This window comes from Bombyx mori, chromosome 27, assembly GCF_030269925.1.
Source record: "Bombyx mori chromosome 27, ASM3026992v2".
NCBI lineage: Eukaryota > Metazoa > Arthropoda > Insecta > Lepidoptera > Bombycidae > Bombyx > Bombyx mori.
This window is the reverse complement of record NC_085133.1, coordinates 10,476,107-10,499,805: the sequence shown is the minus strand read 5'-3', so window position 1 is coordinate 10,499,805 and position 23,699 is coordinate 10,476,107. Positions and strand designations below refer to the sequence as shown.

The window sequence follows — 23,699 nt, the reverse complement described above, 5'->3', positions numbered from 1 at the left end:
TAACAATTCTGTATACAAAATAAATAAATAAATGTATAAAATCAAAAGAATCGAAAGTTAAAATTAGCCGGAATTTCGTATTATAATTGTTCGCGGTGTTGTAAAATCATTTACCGTTAAATCTATGTTGGCCAATTCGAATAATTAATTACGATTACTGTCGTGAAAAGTTTACGAAACGAAATAATAAACGCAAGTACCTACAGACGCTGCCAATAGCATTAGGTACTAATAATTAATTTAAACCAATGATTAATGGTTTCTTCATTAGGACGTATTACAAATTCGCTCGGGTGAACACCAAATATCGTACTTATATCTACCGATCTGAAGGACTACCAATTGACCCCGCGTCCCACGGTGGCTGGAGGGGTTTCCCTCTATACAAGTCTTAAGTTTTGTTGTAATCTTATTACTGATGGTAGGGTCTCTTACCTGTCCATGTCGAAATAATAATATTTGTTATAAAAGTTTTTTTTGTCCACCTGATCTTTGGTAGCCTAAAGGGCTATTTCGACCGGCGTGGGCTGGTAAGTGGCTCACGCAGCTCAAACTGAGAGGACTTAATAACACTAGCTCTAGCAGGAGCAGTGCTACGCTAAATCTACCACCTTGAGATATGTAGCGTATGTACAGCGACTAACCCACTCTCCGATACGTTACAATACGTCCTATTATTTACTGGTGGTAAGACCTCTTGTGAGTCCGCGCGGGTAGGTACCACCACCCCGCCTATTTCTGCCGTGAAGCACCAATGTGTTTCGGTTTGAAGGCTGGGGCAGCCGTTGTAACTATACTGAGACATTACAACTGATATCTCAAGGTGGGTGGCGCATTTACGCTGTAGATGTCTATGGGCTCCAGTAACCACTTAACACCAGGTGGGCTGTGAGCTTGTCCACCCATCTAAGCAATAACAAAAAAAACAATCACGAGTGACCTGTCTATTTCTGCGGCGAAGTAGTCTGTAGTTGTACACTTGAGACTCCGACTGAGTGATGACATGAGTGTCTCAAGGTGGGTCATCCATATTAGCATTTAACACGCAGCCTCATGTTAGCCGTGTATCGATTAACATCATAAAACAAATCATCCATTATTGTTCTCGTGATTCGTAATCAAGTCTTTAGTTATCTGAAAGTCATATCACGTAGGTTACGGGCAAGCTATAATTTTCCTTACCATTGTTAATGACATGGACCAGTGACAATGTTCGCGTTTAAGCCGCTTGATTGCCTTTTTCTGTGTGCTAAGCTTGACTTTAGTAACCTAAGTCTAATTCCATATCTACCTACCAGTCTTCTCGGTATGCTTCACAAAATAACTAAGCCTAATAAAGAGATAGTAAAAAGAAAACAGTAGGTACTTTATATATTCACTTGAATCAAGAATTTTTTCCTTAACACTAATCATACCATCACTTACTGGTACCTGTTTCTGTCATAGCGGGTAGATAACGGTATACGACAAGTATTACTCAAAATAAACAAAAAACAAAAAAAAAAGAGTATAATAACTGTAGATTAACTGGTAAGAATAAATGGCAATGGACAGGACATATGACAAGGGAAAGCAGAATGAAATGGAATAAAATTATAACAGAATGGCAGCCACGTGATGGCAAAAGAAAAAGAGGTAGGCGAGCTAGAAGATGGACAGATGATATAAAGATGATTGGACGGACAATCTGGTCCAGAAAAACTAGCAATAGAGAAGAATGGAAGCAGCTGGAAGAGGCCTATGTGTCACAGGACACGCTGAACACTGAACCGGGAAACCCGATGTATTAGATTAGATTTAAGTTAAAACAATTTGCTACTATGTGTAAATATCATTGTTTAGTATCAGCAATAAAGGCTTACAACAACAATTGGTAAGAAAAAGTCATGAAGTCAAATGTGGAAAAGCAACAAGATACGTACATTTTCAATGCAAAAGTTTAAAATGGGTCAATTGGCCCGTTATGGTATGCTTAGTGTTAAATGCAATTACTCTTTTTAGGGATTATTGAATTGAGAAACGTAATTACGAATTCTCAAAGTACCATTTCATATAAATAAAGAAAAAGAAGAAAAAAAAAAGAACCCAGCTGATTTGCGATTCGCGATGCACATTAAAACGCGTTAAATCGAAATACGAATGAATCGAAACACGAAATTGGATGTTTCAAAACGAGCTTAATATCACCGGAGCATCACATCGTGCGTTTACCTGAGTTTTTTTTTCGAAAGCTCGCCAGAATAGGACAACAGATTCAAGTTTAACGCAACGTGTAAATACGAAGCAAGGAACGACGCTACCAACAATGCACGATTCCGGCTGGTTATATTACCCGGCCGTTTCGAAGATACACCTCGATTATTGTAAATTAACTGTACGAATGCGCCTCTAGGTTTCGGCCGGCGAGCGGGCCGGTGTGGCAACCATGCGCGGCGCATTCTTCACCAATCCGAACAAACTTCACGGCAGTTGCCTCCCGACCGCCGAGCGTGACGGACTGTCGTCGGTCGCTCCCAAAAAACGATCGTACAACAAACAGTTAAAGCAATTTAAAGTGAATTAAATCGATTCGAAATTCGTATTCAAAGTGACGTCATAACTTAGTGATGGGAATCAGTGGGAGACTCAAGAGTTTTGACTCGTTGCGATGACCAAAACTTTCGAAAGAAAAAAGTTACAGTGTACAAGTTTTGGTTTAAAAAAAAAATTGTGCGTTGAAATGTTGGCCTGATGGGATCGGAAGACGGGCGGCTTTGTGTAGTTAGTGATGTGTACTGTGATATAAAATTTCGACGGTCGCGTAGATGATCGTTCTGATAGGGTGTGATACACTTAGTTTAGTTGCCAAAGATTCCTGATGATCTTATATATTAGTTTGTGTTTTATATTGGTAGTTTTAGGTAAGTTATCGTCTTTTATACTAAGAATGTTACTCTCTCAGCTATAAATAAAGATAATATTGAACCACCGATTCTGCCCTCATTTGCATACATGAATAATTACGTCGCACTGATAAACGTGCGAGTGGAAATCTTAAATGTTTTCTGGTAACAAAGAGCATTCCAAGAACTGCATAGATTAAAATCTCGCTCACAATTAACCCAAAGTAAATAAGGAAATATACATTTATTGAATGACGATAAAAATAAGTCAAATTTCGTGCAAAATAATCAAATACTTAATACTTTTTAATTAGCAAATTAATAATTAAATATTTAAAGACGCAACGCTGGGACTTTCTCTTCTGCTTTGAATGCTGAGAGTCGTTGAGCAGTATACATGAAAACCGAATATTTGCATAAATTCCGACATAAAATGCTATCATGGCTCCGTAGACATGTCACTAACAGTGGTCCAATGAAACGAAACGACCAAAATAACACCAATTATTCATACTTACTAATGTGATTCTTTGGATACTTTGAATTTAGGCCTAACATTAAGCTTTATGTAGCTAAGTGAAATCCGTCAAAATGAATTTCTAACATTTCACATTGAAATTAGAGTCACTCTGATCTCGTTTCATCAAACTATCCTTATTCCGTTCAAATAATACATACTCCCCCAAAAAACATAATAGAGGAAATCTATAAATCCTACTTAGAATAAACAATATCAAACCCGCATTGTAGATAAGCAGCTATCAATGTATTTGTCTGATCCGACATACACGGCTAAAACATAATGACCCCTAAATAGTGCTCATCCCGGTTAATTGACTCATAACTCGTCAGATAAACGAATCAATTAAAAAGATATGAATGTGACTGTGAAGGAAATATATCGAGATAAGTGTCAGATTAATGGAAGCTGATATTTACATACGAACCTAGGAGTGTTTCCGTCGTATTGGACGCGCATAATGTAGTACTCAAAATGATACAGAGATACGTAACGATGGACCAAATATTGCTTAACACTAAACGAGTCGACTATTATCAAAGCCGGCAATGTCACTTTTGGACAATTATTGGTAAATCAGAAAAACGAATTATTGACTTTGTATTCCATTGGCAGTCACAAAACTCTTCTGAACGACATCTTAGATAAATAACAGGTTAAGTATTAACCTTTATTTAATGCAGTTTTTGAACCGCATTCTTTGAAGGAGACGATTATATTCAAATCAATCTGTATTGACATATCAATAACTTTTTTTTGTCCAAATGCACAGATTGCCACCTTTGATAATAGACGACTCAAACATAACATAACGGGTCAAATGATCCATTTTGAACTTTTGCATTGAAAATGAACGTATTCTTATTGCTTTTGCACAATTGACTTGATGACTTTCTAGAGTAATTATAAGTATAATACTTTTTGTTTTGTTTATTTTGAGTAATACTTATCGTATACCGTTATCTACCCGCTATTGTAGAAATAGGTACCAGTAAGTGTTGGTATGATTAGTGTTAATGGGTGAATGAGCTCAGGGACCACTAGACGTTATATTGTTACTATGGATGGACATTACAACGCGAAAGTCGACACCCGTTTTAAGACATGAGAAGTCTCGATAATATTTTATAAAGATCATTCCCGTGCTTAAAATTAGAACGCATAACTGCTTCAAGGCAGTAATAGGCAGGATCATTTTATCTACCCGTGCGAGTTATCAATATGCCCTTTTTTTTGGGCTGGCATCCGAACCCGCAAGCTTCCGCGCCTGGGAGCGGTATTGTGGGATTCGGTGGCTGAAGATGATACCTTCCAATAAACCTTACCAACTTAAAAAAACCGCTCACCTTGTAATGCTTGGTGGAAACTTTGGATTCAAGTCCCGAAACGGCCCGGAATTGCTTTACAGCTTGAGTTAGTTGGGGATTAGAAGAAGCTAGGAATTAGCGGTAAAGTCAGGTGCAGAGGTAAGATGGGGTTAATCAAACTATATGGTTGCGATAGGGCAGGAACGATAGTGGGTTTTAGTAACTCGAGAGACTATTACCGTGCCTATAATAATAATATGTGCAAGAATTTCAGAAGATGCTAAATTGCAAATAAAATTACCGAGAATTGTTATTTTTAATCCCGACCGAGAATTTATTAGCTTACATTCAAAAGCAGGTTTTAAACGAAAACGCTTTAAGTCAAAGATAAAAGTCTAAATATTTACATCCAATTAAGCTTTCATGGGTTCTTTTGTATCGTTCGCACTAACAATGGCAACGGAGCTTCGTTTTCATTAGAGCTTTTTCGAGCTCGAAAAGCTTTTCACATTTGCAATGAATAGTATCTATTTCGCTGTTAAGATAAGGTTTTGAAAGTTTCATTGGAACAACACGATTTAGTAATGATTCAAAAATGACATTGCCGATCGATAAACATTAAATAAATTTGGAACTTTCAAGTCCCATCTTCCAACGAAGTTCGTTGACCTTTAACTTCGACTTTATATAACTTCTATAAGCAAAGGATGGATTCTTTGTAAAACATCGACCTCATTCAGCCACTGGGTTTTCTATCTCTCTACCATCTACTCACTACACCATGGATAGCTAACTAAACCTAGTCTCATGTCGAGGTTAGCCTCTGGGTCTGCGGAGGGACTTCGGTTCCCTCTGTATTTTGTACCGTATGTTCCATGGGGAGTGCTCTGAGGAATTGTTCGAGATGATACCAGCATCTCGTTTTTACCATCGCACCGCCCGCCACCGGAGTAGAGTTCATCCATACTACCTGGAGCCACTGCGATCATCCACAGTGCGTTTCCAGAGATCTTTTTTGCCACGCACCATCCGGCTATGGAATGAGCTCCCCTCCACGGTGTTTCCCAAGCGCTATGACATGTCCTTCTTCAAACGAGGCTTGTGGAGAGTATTAAGCGGTAGGCAGCGGCTTGGCTCTGCCCCTGGCATTGCTGAAGTCCATGGGCGACGGTAACCACTCACCATCAGGTGGGCCGTGTGCCCGTCTGCCTACAAAGGCAATAAAAAAATAAAAAATAAAAAAAAAGGTAAATAGATCGACAACGGAATCCTCCTACCATTACCTCAGCTTGAAATCAGGAGATGAATTATGTTCAAACCTCATTAACTAACTATAAGATTGAATATATTGTTCTATCTCTATCGAAAATTACTCAACAAAAAAAAAGAGAAAGAAAATATGTCTACATCCATGTCTATGAAATAACAGACGGCGTGGCATAAATTGTTACGTCAATTGAATTAATTAAGAAGCGAATACGGAATTTTGTTTAATTCGATGCTACATTTTTTTCAAATTATTTTGCTTTAATAACCAAATTACTGGAGCGAATTAAAACGAACTTTCCATAGGACGAATCGTATAGTGTATCTACCAATAAAAAAAGAATTTGTTACAATCTGCTTACAATTGAATTGAGAATCTCCTCCTTTTTTGAAGTAAGTTTAAAATGAGCACAAGACTTAATCTATTTCTGCCGTGGAATGTTATTATATTACGATTTTAGAGATAGACAAGCCGTAAAAAATCTATTGAGGCTCCGGTTCTTATATCTCAAGCTTGAGCCTTTTTTTTTTGTCTCAAGCTGGAAGAGGCATTCCCGAGCCGCTGCCCGATATGCCCATAATATAAATAGAATAAGCTGAACCGTAAATATACTTATCAAATACAATACCAAAAGTTCCCTTTAACCAATAAATCTAGGCCTTTTCATCAAATATCAGATATAAGAAATATCTCTAATATCAGGAAAATATACAACTTGATTTGAATTCAAATTTTCTATTATCAATATTATCTTAATAAAAATAGAATGAACGCTATGTTGTATAACGTAAAGTTTTACCTTCCAAAAGAGTCATAGACAAATCATAGACTATTGAGACAAAATTTTAAGGCTACGACACATAATTGGACAAAATATTATTATATTGATTTTTCCACGTGTTTATATAAAACTAATTACTAAACTAAATGTGACCCGGCAAACGTTGTTTTGCCTTATAATTTTATCTAGGAAAAATAAATAATCTAAATACCGAATGCAGCACCATCTGTCGGTCTGATTTGTGAATCTAAACCATCCAGGGTGCCACCCAAACGCATACAAAAAAAATCGTTCCAATCGGTCCAGCCGTTAAGGAGGAGTTTAGTGACAAACAAACGTATAGAAAAAATATATATCTACAGTCAAAATCTGTTATAACCACATCGAAGGGACTGCTCATATTCAGTCGTAAAAACCGATAGTCGTAACAACCGGTGATGTTTAATGTGTATCGTGCAAGTACAAACAAATCGATAGGGAATTATTGGAAAAACATATTTACATAATACGCGATTTTTCTTCAATATTAATTTGTTTTATTTTTCTTTGCGACATTTTGAAAGTTTCACGAATAACTCCACAAAGTTTTGGTGCGTTTTATGTATAAATAAGTAATAAACTAACTGAAGAGATATGAAGAAGCGGTCTTTGACTCTACTGCATGCACGTGTTTTGTTTCTAAGAATTAGAAAAGACCCTACACTAAACTAAATCCTATTGTTTTCTTTCCTGATTTTAATAGCCATTGAAGACAAATGTGGATACCTATTCAAATTGTTTACAATACAGCTTAGCCGGTCGTTCTAACAGATCTAATACTCCGAAATATTAGTTAAATGTGGTCGTTTTATGAGGTATGTCGTTATAAGCAATGTCGTATAAAGCAATATTTTTAATAAGGCGGTCATATGGCATTCAGCCGGGACCTTTGTTCTAGGTTGTTATAACCGGCATGTTGTTTTAAACGATGTCGCAGTAAACGGTTTTGACTGTACTAGCTTTTGCCCGCGATTCCGTCCGCGTGGAATAATTACTTTGGCATAACGTAAAATTTTACCCCCAAAAATATTTTTGAATTATAGTATGTTAAGGAGCTATTTAAACCCCTATTTTGTAACATTCTTTATTGGTACTCCACTTGTATTGGTCTTACCGTGATGTTATATAGCTTATAACCCTTCCTCAATAAATGGGCTATCTAACACTGAAAACAATTTTTCAAATCGGATCAGTAGTTCCTGAGATTAGCGCGTTCAAACAAACAAACTCCTCAGCTTGATAATATTAGTATAGATAAAGATATGTAGTTCAATGCGCGACATAGTTCTAGAGGTCTCGGGCTAGCTGTTTAAATAAGTTCAGCTAATTACCGTGCGTACCCACTTGTTTTGATACACTAAGTCATACAATATTAGTGACCACGAAAACTAAAAAGTGTTCGAAATGTCGGAAATAATATGGCATTAAAAACCCGTGTTTCAACAGTAAAAATTATTATAATAATATTTACGACTCGCGCAAAACGAAGGAATTACTACTAACTATGTTTATGACTTAATAAAAGCACGATTCAAACAAGATATTTAGAATTATAGACACCAAATTATAGAGAATTCAAAGTTTTAGTGAAATATCTACTCAAAATTGGAACTACTATTAAATAAATTATAAAAAAAATTTTTATTTATTTCTTTTTGCTTAGTTTTTTAGTATAGATCATGTGCATAACTTAAGAATTAATTTAAATTAAAATACTACGGGTTTTTTAATATGCTTTTCAATAATCTCGCTTTCATACTAAGTTTATCAACGTGACAAAACGTTATTCGATGTTTTCCAGAAATATTATTTTTTATTGGGTCTTAATAATTCTAAAGATGCGATATACAAATATAAGCTTTAAATAATAATTTATTATAACAATCTGAACAATCACGATGTATTTAAAAACTCTTACTGGTGGTAGGACCTCTCGGAGTCCGCACGGGTAGGTACCACCACCCCGCCTATTTCTGCCGTGAAGCAGTAATGCGTTTCGGTTTGAAGGGTGGGGCAGCCGTTGTAACTATACTGAGACCTTAGAACTCATATCTCAAGGTAGGCGGCGGCATTTACGTTGTAGATGTGTATGGGCTCCAGTAACCACTTAACACCAGGTGGGCTGTGAGCTCGTCCACCCATTTAAGCAATTAAAAAAAAACTCGCTTCTCTAGTTATTTTTGAATACTCTGTGATCGTTCAGACCCTCGCCGACTATTTCATGAAATATTCTTGTATTTTTCGTATTTCCTGCCGACACGACTGTAATATTTGAATCAACATGAAAGTTCTTAGCTGTTACAAAGCGAACTGGGTCGGATCGACCCGTGAAAGCGCCGAGAAATTTAAACTATAATCGAAAACTGTAACAGAAACAGACCCACAAAGGTCTTTTGTGTTATATCTAATGTGCTATACTTACCGCTTTTAGTGTGACTGACACATAACTCTGCGTGTCGGCTCCTAATGATATAGCTCCAGTACTGATCCTTTGAATGATATATTCATTTCCACTCCCTTCATTTTTTCACCTTATCCCACTAAGTGGGGTCGGCACAGCTAATTTTTCTCTTACATTCTCTATCAGCCGTCATCTCAACTTAACACCAGGTGGGCTGTGAGCTCGTCCACACATCTAAGCAATAAAAAAAAAAAAAAAAAAAAAAACTAAACCTATGCCAATCCTCTGGCAAAAAAAATTTCTTTTACACAAACACAGCTTTGTCTATAGTGTGTGATTTTTCTATATTTTTGGCCCATAAAAACGTATAATTTTTCATAATTTCATTGGGATTGTCATGTTACAATATTCATTGTACAAATTAATATCGAATCGAGCGTACTTCGGACTTGCAGCGGCAATCGTGCATTGCGGTCTGAATTATGAGATTAGCCATCAAAACAATACAATCTCAAAGATATTTTCATTTTTCGGTGTTGCATACAGGCTGCCGTAACCGTCTACCATCTAGAGAGCCGCGAACTAGCCTTATATACTCGTCAAAGGCGCAATAAGGAAGCGCTAAACATGTAAACGAAATTTATAAATGTGTATCAAATTGGAATTCTCTAGAAAGTTGTTACGATGAACTGTGATAAACTGAATTAAAGAGACGTGATCGCTGACCACGACCGGGAGCTACTTTTAAATCTTTTTACATTCTACAATGACCGTATCGAATCGCGTTACATAACGTTTAGGATGAACGTATCTTGAGCCTATCATCCTCCTCCCTGAGTCTCATTACTCATGTCTGAGGATCGTGACCATCTCCTCCCATTATCCTTCTCTGGATGATATTTCGCCATCTTCCTCTCGGCGGTGTGTATGGTATCGTGGTATCCAGAGTGATGCGGGTATAGATAGAGATGTGCCATTGACTTAAAAAACGAACGAACGATTGATGAACCTAAATATAATTATTTATATTTAAAAAAAGTTATAATGTTAATAAATGAATAAAATTCTGTTAAACTGCTAAGAGTATATGATCCTTCAGGATTTGAAGGTCAATCTAACAAATGTAAAGTGAATCTTCAGTCTCAAAACAGAAGTATTGACGAAATATGAGATAAAATTTGAATTCAATGCTCGTGGGGTTTTAGTTAATATTGTTTTTTTTATGCTTAGATGAGTGGTGAGCTCACAGCTCAACTAGTGTTAAATTGTTACTGGAGCCCATAGACATCTAATACATAAATGCGCCACCCACCTTGAGATATAAGTTCTAAGGTCTCAAGTATTGTTACAACGGCTGTCCCACCCTTCAAACCGAAACGCATTACTGCTTCACGGCAACTAAACTTTAAATTACCATCGAATATGTACGCTACAAAAGTGTTTTTGTTCTGAACACCTCGCAATCTGAATAGATTTTATAGAAATTAGATGTGCATTCACAGAATAAGCAATCATAGGTCAACGTTATATGAAACGGCGAATACTTTTTGTGTCTGCCAATTCAAAATACCAATCGATTCGTTCACGTGAATCCCATTTCACGCGAACAAAAAAACTATGACGGATAATAAAATAAAATTTAGGAAAAAAAATTGGGATTTGAAAATTTTCTAATGAATGAAACATTTTTGTTTCGGTTGAATTGTTTTCCTGACTAATTCTAAATGGAATGCGAGTGAACTAGTTTCTTTGATGAGTTAATGCTGAATGAACTTGGAGAGAGCTTGTATCAATTATTTGTTTCTTTAAAGTAGCGCCATCTGTTGTCTAGTAGCGCTGTGAGTACTTTAAAGTCCACATTAAGTTGAAAGTATACTCATTGTTTCGGGTCATTAAAATTAATTAAATATTAAATTAAATTTTTAATTTAATATTTCATTAATTATTATATTAGTGCATTAAAAATACGTCACTTCTAATGAATTACGAAAATGTAAATAAACTTATAGTTAGCTACGTAAGCATTTTTCGTGGATTTCTTGGTGCGACTTATTTAATAAAAAAAAAAAAAACATATTTAGATACCGATAAACGAATGGATAATCGAAAAAAAACACGAAAAACAACATAAACCTTAATGGAAATGTTTAGTTTGCTTTAATACCTCAAATGATAATTACACACTTTCGTCAGATTAAAATGAGATAATCACAAAACGAATCTCAATTTATACGTGTAGCGCCATCTATGAGCGAGCGGCCGAACTAAACGTATAATATTCACAAAGCATTGTACATTTTTCCAGTTCTTTGCTAGCTTAATCGAAAAGATTGCTCTAAGTGATAAAGCGCCAACCTATTTAATCGTGTTTTTAATTTTAGTATATTTAAATACATTCAGTAAAGTGTATATTTAAATTACCAAACTTTATACACGGCCTTACTAAACTTATTGATACAAATGTCATTGAAATATTCTCAAAGAAAAAGATTTTATGGACAAATAGCGTATTTTGTTAGTTTTTTAAACTCTAAGTATTTATTTTTAGTTGAATTTCAATTTTTTTAAATGTTGAATTGTCATTGGTCCTTAATAAGTATACCAAATTTCGAGTTAATCCGACGTTTTGATGGTCAAAATCATGTTCAAAGATTCCGTCACATACTAACATACATACGTCTGAAGCTAATAAAAGCGTATTAAAATGGGATACGCGTTATCCCACTGCTGAGTACGGGCGTCATACACGCTCAGGCGACATAAGCTTAAGTCTGCGCGGGGAAGCAACGAGCGGAAAGTTAATAAACAATTTGATATTGTTGTCACCGCGTCCGACCCAAGCTCAAAGCTCAAACAGTCCTATATTCGAACAAACAAATATGGCCGCCGCAATCCATGAAAACTTCCTAAACTCATAAACATTAACAAACACATTGTTTACGGGACAATTTCTTGTTAAGCCCCGCACACACGCGAAAGACTATAAAACGATCTTTCTAAACGTAACGTAACAAACAATTTTGAGTGTTTTGTTTACGTTAACACGGCTGAGTTTTTTTTTTGTTTACACGTCACGGCTCCGCGGGAACCTTTCGTTCGACACTTCGGCCTATAGATACTTTCACTTGTAGTTCTTTTGTTTACAATCGAACGATTGTTACATATACGATTATGTTTATGTTAATTTAAAAACGAACATTATAAATTCTTTAGAAGGTTTACTTACACGAAAGATTTTGTCAGGTATCAAAATTTTTATTATGTTAAACCAAAGACAATAGTAATTTTTTTCTTTAATTATTCGCTGATAGCCTAAGAGGTTATTCGGTTAGTCTGGTAGGTGAGCTCACGGGCTCAACCGGAGAGAATTTGCGAACACTAGCCCTAATAAGGACAGTGCTTCGCAGAGTTTACCACCGGATCGGAATCGCGACCCACTGAGAAGATCCGACGAGAAACTCAGTGGGCTGTGTCTATGGGTTAATTCGCTCGTCGAACTCTCAATTGACGAGTTCGACGAGGACAGTGACGGAATTCATCACCTCCTCATCAGTCTTTACTGGTGGTAGGACCTCTTGGGAGTTCACGCGGGTAGGTAACACCACCTTGCCTATTTCTGCGGTGAAGCAGTAATGCGTTTCGGTTTGAAGGGCAGGGCAGCCGTTGTAACTATACTGAGACCTTATCCTATCTCAGGTGGGTGGCGCATTTGCGTTGTGAATGTCTATGGGCTACAGTAACCACTTAACACCAGGTGGGATGTGAGCTCGTCCACCATCTAAGCAAAAAAAACAAAAGTATGTTTGCATTATTATTTTTTTAAAAAACGTAAAACTAAACTACGGGTTGCGGAAATATTTTCATACCAATTACCGTTTTTAATTTATTACGCAGATGCGTCTCATCTGTATTGAGTGAATGCGCTCACTTCCCGTGTGCAAGACGGAATTTTTTGCATTCACATTAAGACGTCTATGAGCCCCGGTGACCACTCAGCGCTCGAACACACATCTAGTCTAAAAAATAAAAAAAACTATTCTTACAACTTAATGCTCTGCTTTTGCTTCTTGATGCGAGTTTAAAAAAAACCACCAAAGTTCAAAGAACTATCCCCGGCTCCGAGAAAATATGCACTAAACCAAATTTTTAATGTATATTTACAACCAATAAACACATTAATCACGTTCTAACCAGAGTTTAACGGCGGGCGGTTAAATTTAACTGCTGCATAACGGTTGAACAACATCGCGTTAAACGTATTATAAAGTTTTGTTTATAGATGAGGAAGTAATAGATTTTCTGTATGTGTTGAAAAATATGAAACACGTGAACTCACACGAATGCAAATGGATAGGTAATTTTTAAAAAGCAAATACACAAATACACAAAAATACACAAATATTTACATTTTCTAAGAAAAATACACTTTAAATAAGATTATTTTTACGGCTTAGAAAGGTGAACGAGTTCACGGACTACTCGGTGGTAAGTGGTTTCCATTATTATGCCACCACCCATCTTTAGGCGTGAGCCCTAAATGACATGTCTATACTAAAACAGTTGCCCGACTCTTCAAACCGGAAGGCATAACCGGAACTGCTTTGCAACAGAAATAGGCAAGCTGGTGGTACGTACCCGTGCGGGCTCAGAAGACGCAATGCCACTCGCGCCCTATAGGCACCGATTTGCCTATTTGTGCCACAAAGCAGTCACGCATTCGCTCCTCCAGCCACAAAAGTTAAATAAAGAGCTTGCTTTGTTGCAAAACAGCATCTACAATAAGTTTAATAAATAACAGTTTAAAAAAACTAACAAAATACGCTTTTATAGAAAATAGAACTAAAAATGATGCAGATATGAGTAGAAGGGTTATTTTGATAATATCCTGAAAAGCACCCCACGCTTTTTTACAATAGAATCATTTTTTCTTACACTATTTTTAATTCAAATTTACATATTAAAATTTATTTTCTATTTTTTAGTTGAATTTTCTATAAAAGCGTTTTTTGTTAGTTTTTTTAAACTATTATTTATTTTTCGTTTTTTAGTTGAGTTTAATTTATTTTTTTGTATTGAATTGTCATCGGTCCTTGATAAGTATACCAAATTTCACACACACGTCTGAAGCAAATAAAAGCGTATGAAAAAAACGTATTTCTAATAGATTTTTCATACGGTTCATTAACTCAAAAAAAGTTTATTAATATTCCGTAAATTTAGATCAGTTTCTTCTAAAGCTATCTAACTACAAAACCTATTCGCTAGTATCCCAAGGGGCTATTCCAGCCACGCACATTTTTTTTTTTTTTTTTTTTTTTTTTTTTCCCTACCTATGCTGATAGCCTTGAGAGGCTATTTCAGCTTCATCCTAACGTTAGTAGGTGAGCTCGCGGGGCTCAACCGGAGAGTTGCTAACACTGACCCTAGCAAGAGCAGTGCTTCGCTGAATCTACCACCGGATCGGAAACGCGACCCACTGAGAAGATCCGGCGAGAAACTCAGTGGGCTGTGTCTATGGGTTAGTTCGCTCGTCGAGCCCTTCGTCGCAAGCGACGGGTTCGACGAGGACGGTGACCGGTGCTTGTGGTGCCTAAAAGCACCGTTAATGGATCAGGAGGATCCGTAATGACGTGCTTTGGGCGACGTCGACGGATTACCATTCGGTCTACTGGGTCGGGTATGTAATTTCCAGCGGCTACGATGAGAGGGTTCTCATGTCGTGCCGCCTTCTCAAAATGGCGCAGCGATGCCGACTGTAGATACTTACTAAGAGAGTCGAGCTCCAGGTCGTCGTGGAGATCCACATTCCTAAGGAACCAAGGCGCTCCGACGGCTATCCTGCAGAATCGTGATTGAATAACCTGAAGGGATTTCAAGTGGGTGCGGGCTGCGTGAGCGAACACTACGCTTGCATACGTCATGACGGGGCGTATACAAGTTTTGTAGAGAGTTACCTTATTGCGGAGGGACAGTTTGCTTCGACTACAAAGCATTGGATAGAGTCGTCCTAGAATAAACGCGGCGCGGTCGCGTACCGTTTTTATATGGGGACGGAATGTCATCCCTCTGTCGAGGGTGACGCCTAGATATTTGACCTTCGAGACCCACGGAATGGGCTGGCCAAAGAGAGTGATGGGACTAACGGCGGAGGTGTTTGCGCGCCTACTACGGAGTGGGATGCTCGAAGTGATGTTCGGAGGGCGACCCCTTTTGAAGAGCACCGCTGCGCTTTTCGTGGGGTTGATGTCTATTCGCCACTTCCGGAACCACTGTCCCAGGGTGGCTACTGCGATCTGGAGTCGCCGATGAAGCAGCGACATCTTCCTACACGAGTAGTAGATAGCCGTGTCATCGGCGAAGAGCGCTAGATGGGTCTCCGGAGACCGGGGTATATCATTGATATACAAACTAAATAATAACGGGGAGAGCGCGGAGCCTTGCGGGACTCCGGCGGTCAGTTGACGGGGACGAGAACGAGTTCCCTCTACTCGATATCGAAACGAACGGTTCGACAAGAAGTCTCGTATGATGAGCACGAGTCTGTCTGGCACTCCCATGTTGTATAGTTTATAAATTAAACCGTTGTGCCAGACTTTGTCGAACGCCTTCGCGATGTCGAAGAAGAGGGCGCCGGTCGGGATTTGTTTACGCCTATTTAGTCCTATCAGAATGTGCTCCGTGAGGCGGTGCACTTGTTGTACGCACGAGTGTTTTGAGCGGAATCCGAACTGTTCGTCTATGAGAATTTTGTTCGCGGTAACAAAATTCCAGAGGCGTTTCCTAAGGAGCCGTTCGTAAATTTTTCCTATCGTCGAGAGGAGACTAATCGGACGGTAACTAGAAGTTTCGTTTGTCGGTTTGCCCGGCTTATGTATACCGATAACGTCCGCTTCTTTCCACACCGCGGGAAAGATGCAGTGCGTCATAGCGGCATTTAAAATTGTAGCCAACATTGCTATCAGTTGGACTGGCAAGAGTTTAAGCGCGCGGTTGTGGATGCCGTCGGAGCCGGGTGCCTTCCTAGGTTGTAGGTTGTGGATCGCGTCTCTAACTTCGTCGGTGGTAATGGGGGGTAACGCGTCCGAGGGCGGCAGGGAAGCTCTGCGCTCGACCTCCCTGTCGACTAACTCGGTGTGTTCGGGGTCCGCGTGTTGAGTGCTGGTGGTGCACTGCTCTTGCAGTGCATCGGCCAGCAGCTCAGCCTTGTCATCGTCATCGAATGCCGGTGGTTGGCCTGAAGGGCGTACGAGGGGAGGCATAGTGGCTATAGTTTCGGATTTGAGAGTCCTAGCTAGTCGCCAGTATGCTTGGTGGGAGGGCGCGAGTTGTTCTAAATAACTATGCCAATTATCGTTACGCGCGTCGCTTAAGCGGGAGTGGACTTCGCGTTGTAGACGACGCATCCGAATCCGGTTTGAATGCGTGGGAAGACGATCGTAGGCCCGGATTGCCGCGTTCCTAACTCTTAAGAGATTCCTAAGATCGGGGGACAGTCTGATGCGGTGGAAGCTGTCCTCCACATCGACTTCTTTAGAAGATCTAATGATCGCGGAAGATATGTGATCGGTAATGATGTTTATGGATTCGACGGTGTCCTCGGGGGATAGATTCGAATCCGGGCCGTAAGGGAGGATTGGCGGAGCGGTGTCGGCTAGGCACGTGCCCAGCTTATTCCAATCCACCATGGTCCTCGTAACAGTGACTGGGTTGTGGGGGCGACCGAGCTGCATAACGACAGGTCGGTGGTCCGAGTCGAGCTCTGACATTGCTTCGATGGAACGCAAGCGCAGAGTTACGTTCCTCAGCAGTGCCAGGTCTATAGTGCTCGGACGGAGCGCGATGTTATACGGATAACATGTTGGAGTTGGGGGACCGACTACTTCAAAGGTAAGGTCGTCTATAAACGCGTCGAGACGCCTACCATTTATGTTTGAACTGTGGCAGTTCCACCTAGTGTGGTGGCAATTTAAATCGCCTGCCAGGATGACGGAGTCTCCCATGCCGAACAGTGACTCGATGTCACTGCTCAGAAGGGGCTTGTCCGGGGGGAGATAAACGGATGCGATGACGATCGGCTGGTGTCCCGTCAGCGAGATACGGCACACTGACGCCTCGATATGTGAGAGCGAGGGAGTATCGAGAGGGACAACGTGCAGGGCCCGCCTATAGTAAATGGCAGTCCCGCCTTTGGAGGCGGTGAGTCTGTCATTCCTAACCATGACGTAATTCGCGACTTTCGGGTCGCGACGCGAGGGCTTCAGACAGGTTTCCTGCACTAATAGAATATCTACAAGATTATCGCGGAGGAATTCGAAAATTTGATCGCGTTGCCGCGCGAGTCCGTTAGCATTGTAGAATGCTAACGTAAGGGAATACGGTTTTTCTCTACCTTTTTGCGCCATTGATTACCGGTAAAGATTTTATAACGTACGCGACACGGACTCATAAACGTCCATGTGATCGAACGCGGCCGCGAGCCGCTGTTCGGGGGTTGTCGACCTACGGATAGCGTCAGCGAACGATCGCAGACGGTCGAAGTTCACCGCGGTGACGAAGTCGCGCACGAGCGCGAAGTCGTTGGCGGCAGAGGGTTGCGGGGGACGGAACGCGGGCGCGGGGCGAGGTGCGAGCAGGGGCTGAGGCGCGGGGCGTGTCGCGAGCGGGGGCGGGGGTGCGGTTTGTGTTCCCGCCTTCGTATACGGCAGCGGCTTTTTCCACGCTGAAACCGTGGGAACTGCAGCCGGCACGAAGGCAGGTTTCGGCACTGAGGGTGCCGAAGTCTTTGGGCCGACGGTTCGCGGAGCTGGGAGGGTTGAACGCTTGCGCGGAGCCCTAGGACATCCACGGTAGTTCGCGGGGTGCCCTTGCTTAAGGCATAGGACACAACTTGGGGGTTCGGTCGCGGTTTCCCTAACACGCGAGCAATCTAGTGTGGCGTGGTCGCCGAGGCACTTTACGCAGCGGGGGCGCGCGTGGCAATTACGAGCCGAGTGGCCGTAAAGCTGACATCTGTAGCACTGCCCGGGAGTGCCACGCTTGTGGGGGGCTTCGATTGAGATCCCGGATAGGCCGCAAATTGTCGTGAGACATGCGATCTTCTTTTTGGCCTCCGGGGTGGGTTCTAACGCCACGAGTATCATATTATAGGGCTGTTTGCCCCGCCCGCTGTGCATCCGGTGCACACTAACTATCGGGAGGGCCTGAGCGGTCAGATCCTCCTTTATGTAGTCGATGTCGAGTTCTTTAGGGACTCCGCGTATCACTACGCGGAGCTCGCGGTCCTCCTGAAGAGCATAGGTGTGGAAACCTATGTTCTCCTTTCGGAGGTATGCTGAGAGGGCCCTATGGTCGCCCGGCGTTGCGACCTTTATCTGAATCCCATGCGCGACGTTACGCGCATGGGTATAATTAATTTTATTTGCCTGAAGGGCCTGGGAAACGCGGTTCCACGCAGTTTTTTCCTGGAGAATCAGCGGGGGCGGGGCAGCTGCTTTAGGAGCGGGCGCGGGCTTGGGACGCGGCGGCGGGGTTACGCGGCGAGCGGAGTCCGACTCCGGTGTCACGACTACCTGCGGGCGGGAGGCGGTCGCGGATTTTGTCTGCTTCGTCGTGGAGCTCCGGGACTCCACGGCGCGAGTACGCTTTTTACCGCGCGTTACGGTTTGGAACCCATCCGAAGTTCCAGGCTGAGGGCTTGACGCGGATTCGAAATCCATCTCCGATTCGGTATCGGAGCCTGAACTCGAAACAATCGAGGTCGCGACGGACGATACGAGCGATGACGTAATCGACGCGGGCGCGGGGGTGGGGGTAGCGCTAGGCGCTTCGTGAGTCGCATCGTCGGAACGTGCGCTCGAACTTAACGCGGCGGGGGGCGCGCGGCGTGCCTCCGAGGCACGGTTGAAATACGCGGCGACGGACGCGGGGGGGGAGGGATTGCCACGAGAGGCCCTAAATGCTAAATATTCGGCCCTAATTGACGGGTACCTATCCCGGAGGAACCCGACAAGATCACTGTCACAAACACTTGCACTTTCTTCCATGTTTCTTCTTGCTTCTTGCCCGGGGGGGGCGGCCCCGGGACTTTTGTTGAACTCGCCGAAAGGCGAGGCCCCGGATAGGATAGGATTTGTAACCCCCCTGTGCTGCAGGACAGCAAGGAGCAGGGGGGGGGAATGCCTATGCCGTGAAAACGGCAATCGGCGGGGAAAAGGAAAGGAACCCGCTCGGGCTGTATAGTGCTACAGCAGGCAGAATCGCGAGCGGGGGTCTAGTCTTGAAAAAGACTGTTGTTTTTGGGAAGGGTTAGGAAATCGCTAGCCTGTGAGTGCCACAGGAAGCTGAACGTAGCGATTGGTTGCCTTGAAAAAGGCAGTTGGTAAGGGTGGGTTCGCGGTTACAAAACTTTAGCGCACAAAAATGGACCTCGATACGCAGATCGCAAGCGACCAACGGATCGGCACGTCCGCACTACCGAATTGTACGCACGATGTATTCACGGTCACTACACTGTCGAGCACAACTGTGAGTTCAGAGACGCGGCTCGCAAGCGGGCCACGGATCGGAAAGCACGTCCGCGCACGACCGAGTCGTGAGCGAGAATGCCACGCACAGATGGACAAAATGTGATCAATTCTGACGGTCAAAGGCGGGCCGGCTCATTGAGAATCCGCAGTTGAGTTTAACTTAAATTCATTGTTGAACACATTCCGATAACCAGAGCTTTAATTAGTTAACTAATAAAACCAAATTAGCAGCTTAAAAGCTCCGCGGAACTCTCGTAAAAGAGTTTATGGCAAAAATAAATTTTACGTACGCATCCCGAAGCTTAAAAGCTAATGTTTTTTATTTTTTATTTTTTCAAATGCAATTACACTGCAAATGCTTATAACTTCTTTTTGTAAGCTTTAACATTATGGGTTAGATTTCGAACCATTTATTGTAAGTATATGTGGTGAAATAGTGGCGTCAAAAAGTGGCATTTATTTATTTATTTATTTATTTAGACACACCAACAGCAATACACACAAAACATTCAAGCTTAAAATTAACATGTATAAAATTAAGTACTGGTATGTAAGCCAGTTACAGGCATGTACAGCAATCTCTTATAACACACTCTGACATGTTACAGCAATATATATATTTGAAAACAACATGAAAACAAGAGCTAACTACATAATGATAATAACATTTTTTTTATTGCTTAGATGGGTGGACGATCTCACGGCCCACCTCGTGTTAAGTGGTTACCGGAGCCCATAGACATCTAAGACGCAAATGCCGCCATCCACCTTGAGACATGAGTTCTAAGGTCTCAGTATAGTTACAACGGCTGCCCCACCCTTCAAACCGAAACGCATTATTGCTTCACGACAGAAATAGGCGGGGTGGTGGTACCTACTCGCGCGGGCTGACAAGAGGTCCTATCACCAGTAGATACCATTAGATTTGTAATGTGTGCTGGTTTTATTAAGGGCAGTTAATGAACGAATGAGCATTCCGCTTGATTTTAAGTAATATCCGGAGCCGATATACTTCACAATGAGAACGACCTTCGACCTCTCAATACACGAGGATGTCAAGAGCATTGCCTTTTTTCGTATGGACAATAAAATCGTGTACTTAGTAAAAATCAAACCCGCAAAATTATATAATTTTGCGTAATTACGCAAAAAGACGTCCTGCCACCAGTAATTACTGGTGGCAGGACGTCTTGTGAGTCCGCACATGTAGATACTACCACCCTGCCTATTTCTGCCATTAAGCAATAATGTGTTGCGGCTTGAAGGGCGGGGCAGCCGTTGTAACTGTAGACCTTAGAACTCATATCTCAAGGTGGGTGGCGGCATTTACGCGGTAAATGTCTATGGGCACCGGTAACCACTTAACACCCATCAATGCAATAAAAACAAAAAAAAGTACCTCCAGTGCTCACGGTTGATAGTCGGAAAAATGTGAACTGTTTTTTTAAGACAAGCGTAATGAGTTCACTAGAAGACTTTCAGGATTGCGTTACCCTCCGGCACGATCAGATCACCTCAATAGTACTGTCAGCATGGTGTTGTGTCGCCATCAGAATTGAAGCCTCTTTAAATTCACCAATTCGCTTACCATCCAGGTTCATACGATATTCATGTTTCCACACATAGCTTCCACACACATATCTTGTACAATTATCGTTCGTGAACTAATTGGTAATGAATGGTGTTGCAGTTCACTGAATCAAGAACGATCAGTTCATTCGTAATGTGCGCATCACTAAATACAATATTTCAAGAAGATTCCGATTTATTCGACTGTTAAAGGATGAATTCTATTTTGAAATTTATTGAATTAAAACAGTGACGTGTTTTCTCTGTTGTTTTTACGAACATCAATTGAGTAGTAGAAGTAGTAGTAACTGGAAAAGAATGGAGAAACAAAGCCAAGGATAGGGAAGAGTGGAGTTAGCTAGAGGAGACCTATACACGAATGGGGTTCCAATAACACAAGTTTATTTTGTATTTTATTTTATTTGATAAGGTGTTTTTTGGCAATAAAATGGGCTTATTATTATTTTATAAAACTAGCTGTAATCGCCCGCTTCGCTGGGTATTTAAAATTAACATTTTTACATATTAAACGATAAGTATTATATTATTATCATTAGCGCCCCCGCAACGATTATCACCATTAGCGCCCCCGCAACTGGTGTTGAATCCAACACTCATATAAATATTAGCCTATACATTAAGTACATGTATTTTCTACATGGATACCAAGTTTCAGTAGATAACGGAACATCCGTAAAAACCACTGTAGATTTATATATCTATATATTAATACGTGAAGCAAAAACTTTGTATCCCTTTATACGAAAATTGCGCGGACGGAGGAGTATGAAATTTCCCACACTTATAGAGAATATAGAGAAGTGCACAATGCTAATATTTTTTTAAAATAATGCATAAAAGATACAATAAATAAATAAAGAAAACATTACACACACTACATACCATGTATTTGACGCACACACGCATGCATACTATTTATTGTCAAACTTTCGTTCTTGACGTCTGTTGTCAAATTGAGAATAGATTAAATATTGTTTGTCTTTGTTAATATTTTTAATAGTGTAGTCTTGGCGAAATTTGTGACTATAAAAGTATAAAATACAATCATAATAGTGTACAAACTTACAATTCCAATTAATTATAGTCGAATTTCGACTACTGCGGGACCTCTAGTTAGTATAGATGTTTCGAAGCAAACACATTGTTCACAACTAAATATTTCATTGGAAAAGTTTACTGAACAAAATTGAATACGTACTTAAACACATCCAATATCGGAAGCTATTAATTGAATCGTCCTAGTTATTTTTTTGTTCGTCCGTGCCCGCGTCATTATAACTCACAAATTGGTGCTTCAAGATTTCTTTTTTATTTCATTCCATAAAGTCATTTTCGTGTTCGGCCATCGCTTGTATGCAAAACGGACCGTTTTTTTGTAATTATATACAGAATTTTGTGTTGGTACACAGCCTACAGCCTACCGGCTCCGGTAACAGTTTAACGTCAGACGGGCCGTAAGCTCGTCTGCTAATCTTACTTTTAAAAAAACAATTACACAACATAAGGCATTTATTACTGATGGTAGGACGTCTTGTGAGTCCGCACGGGTAGGTACCACCACCCTGCCTATTTCTGAAGGGTTTGAAGGGTAGGGCAGCCGCTGTAACTATACTTGAGACCTTAAAACTTATATCTCAAGGTGGGTGGCGCATTTACGTTGTAGATCTCTATGGGCTCCAGTAACCACTTAACACCAGGTGGGCTCGTCCACCCATCTAAGCAATAAAAACAAACATATGTCCTCGCTTAGCAATTGATTGACAACACAAACGTCGCGTACAATGAATGCGTTGTACACCACTCGCTTGTCTGATAAACGGCAAACAAGTTGGCAAAGATTCATTGATTGACTCATAAGTGAATCATGCCGATCACGATCAACTTTAATTCGCTCATGAATCATCAACGAACCGTACACTATTGCGACTTTTTCACTGATCCTACTGTCCAAACTCTATTTAAGATTTACAATTAATTTTTTTTAAAAATTGTTCTGTAGCTATCTCTATGCTTAGATCTTTTAACTATGCTTAGACAGATGAACTAGGTAACTCCGCATCTGGTAACCGGAGCCAATATACATTAAAATAAAGTAACTGCTTTCACTCGCCTTACGAGATGAGTTCCACGTCTCTGTTCTACAACGACTACCCAATGTTTATCTATCATGTAACTTACATTAAGTTATTAACCTATTCTCTAAACATTATAACGTGGTAAATTGAGACGAACCATTTTAAATCGACTGTCGTTCGCATTAACGTTAGGATTTGCTTAAAAAAATCGACAGAGTTCATAGTTGTACGTAGTATAAAATGAGAGCCAGAGGGGTCCACGAGCGACAGTCCTTATTTAAAATAACCTGAGCTGCAAGTTTGACTTTCTT

At 40.7% G+C, this 23,699-nt stretch overlaps 1 protein-coding gene across 2 annotated transcripts in view; it reads left to right on the top strand.

Moving 5' to 3' along the window:
• Positions 1 to 23,699, top strand: part of LOC101743883 (uncharacterized) — a 399,362-nt gene that overhangs the window by 354,596 nt on the left and 21,067 nt on the right. Inside the window, exon 1 of one of the 2 annotated variants that reach the window (XM_004926006.4) lies at positions 2,415 to 2,900. The exons of the other annotated variant lie outside the window; for it this stretch is intronic. Within the exon in view, the coding sequence (XP_004926063.1) occupies positions 2,858 to 2,900 (43 nt within the window). The 5' untranslated portion in view covers positions 2,415 to 2,857. Of the gene's footprint in view, positions 1 to 2,414; positions 2,901 to 23,699 lie in introns of those variants that run through there. 2 annotated transcript variants of the gene reach the window in all.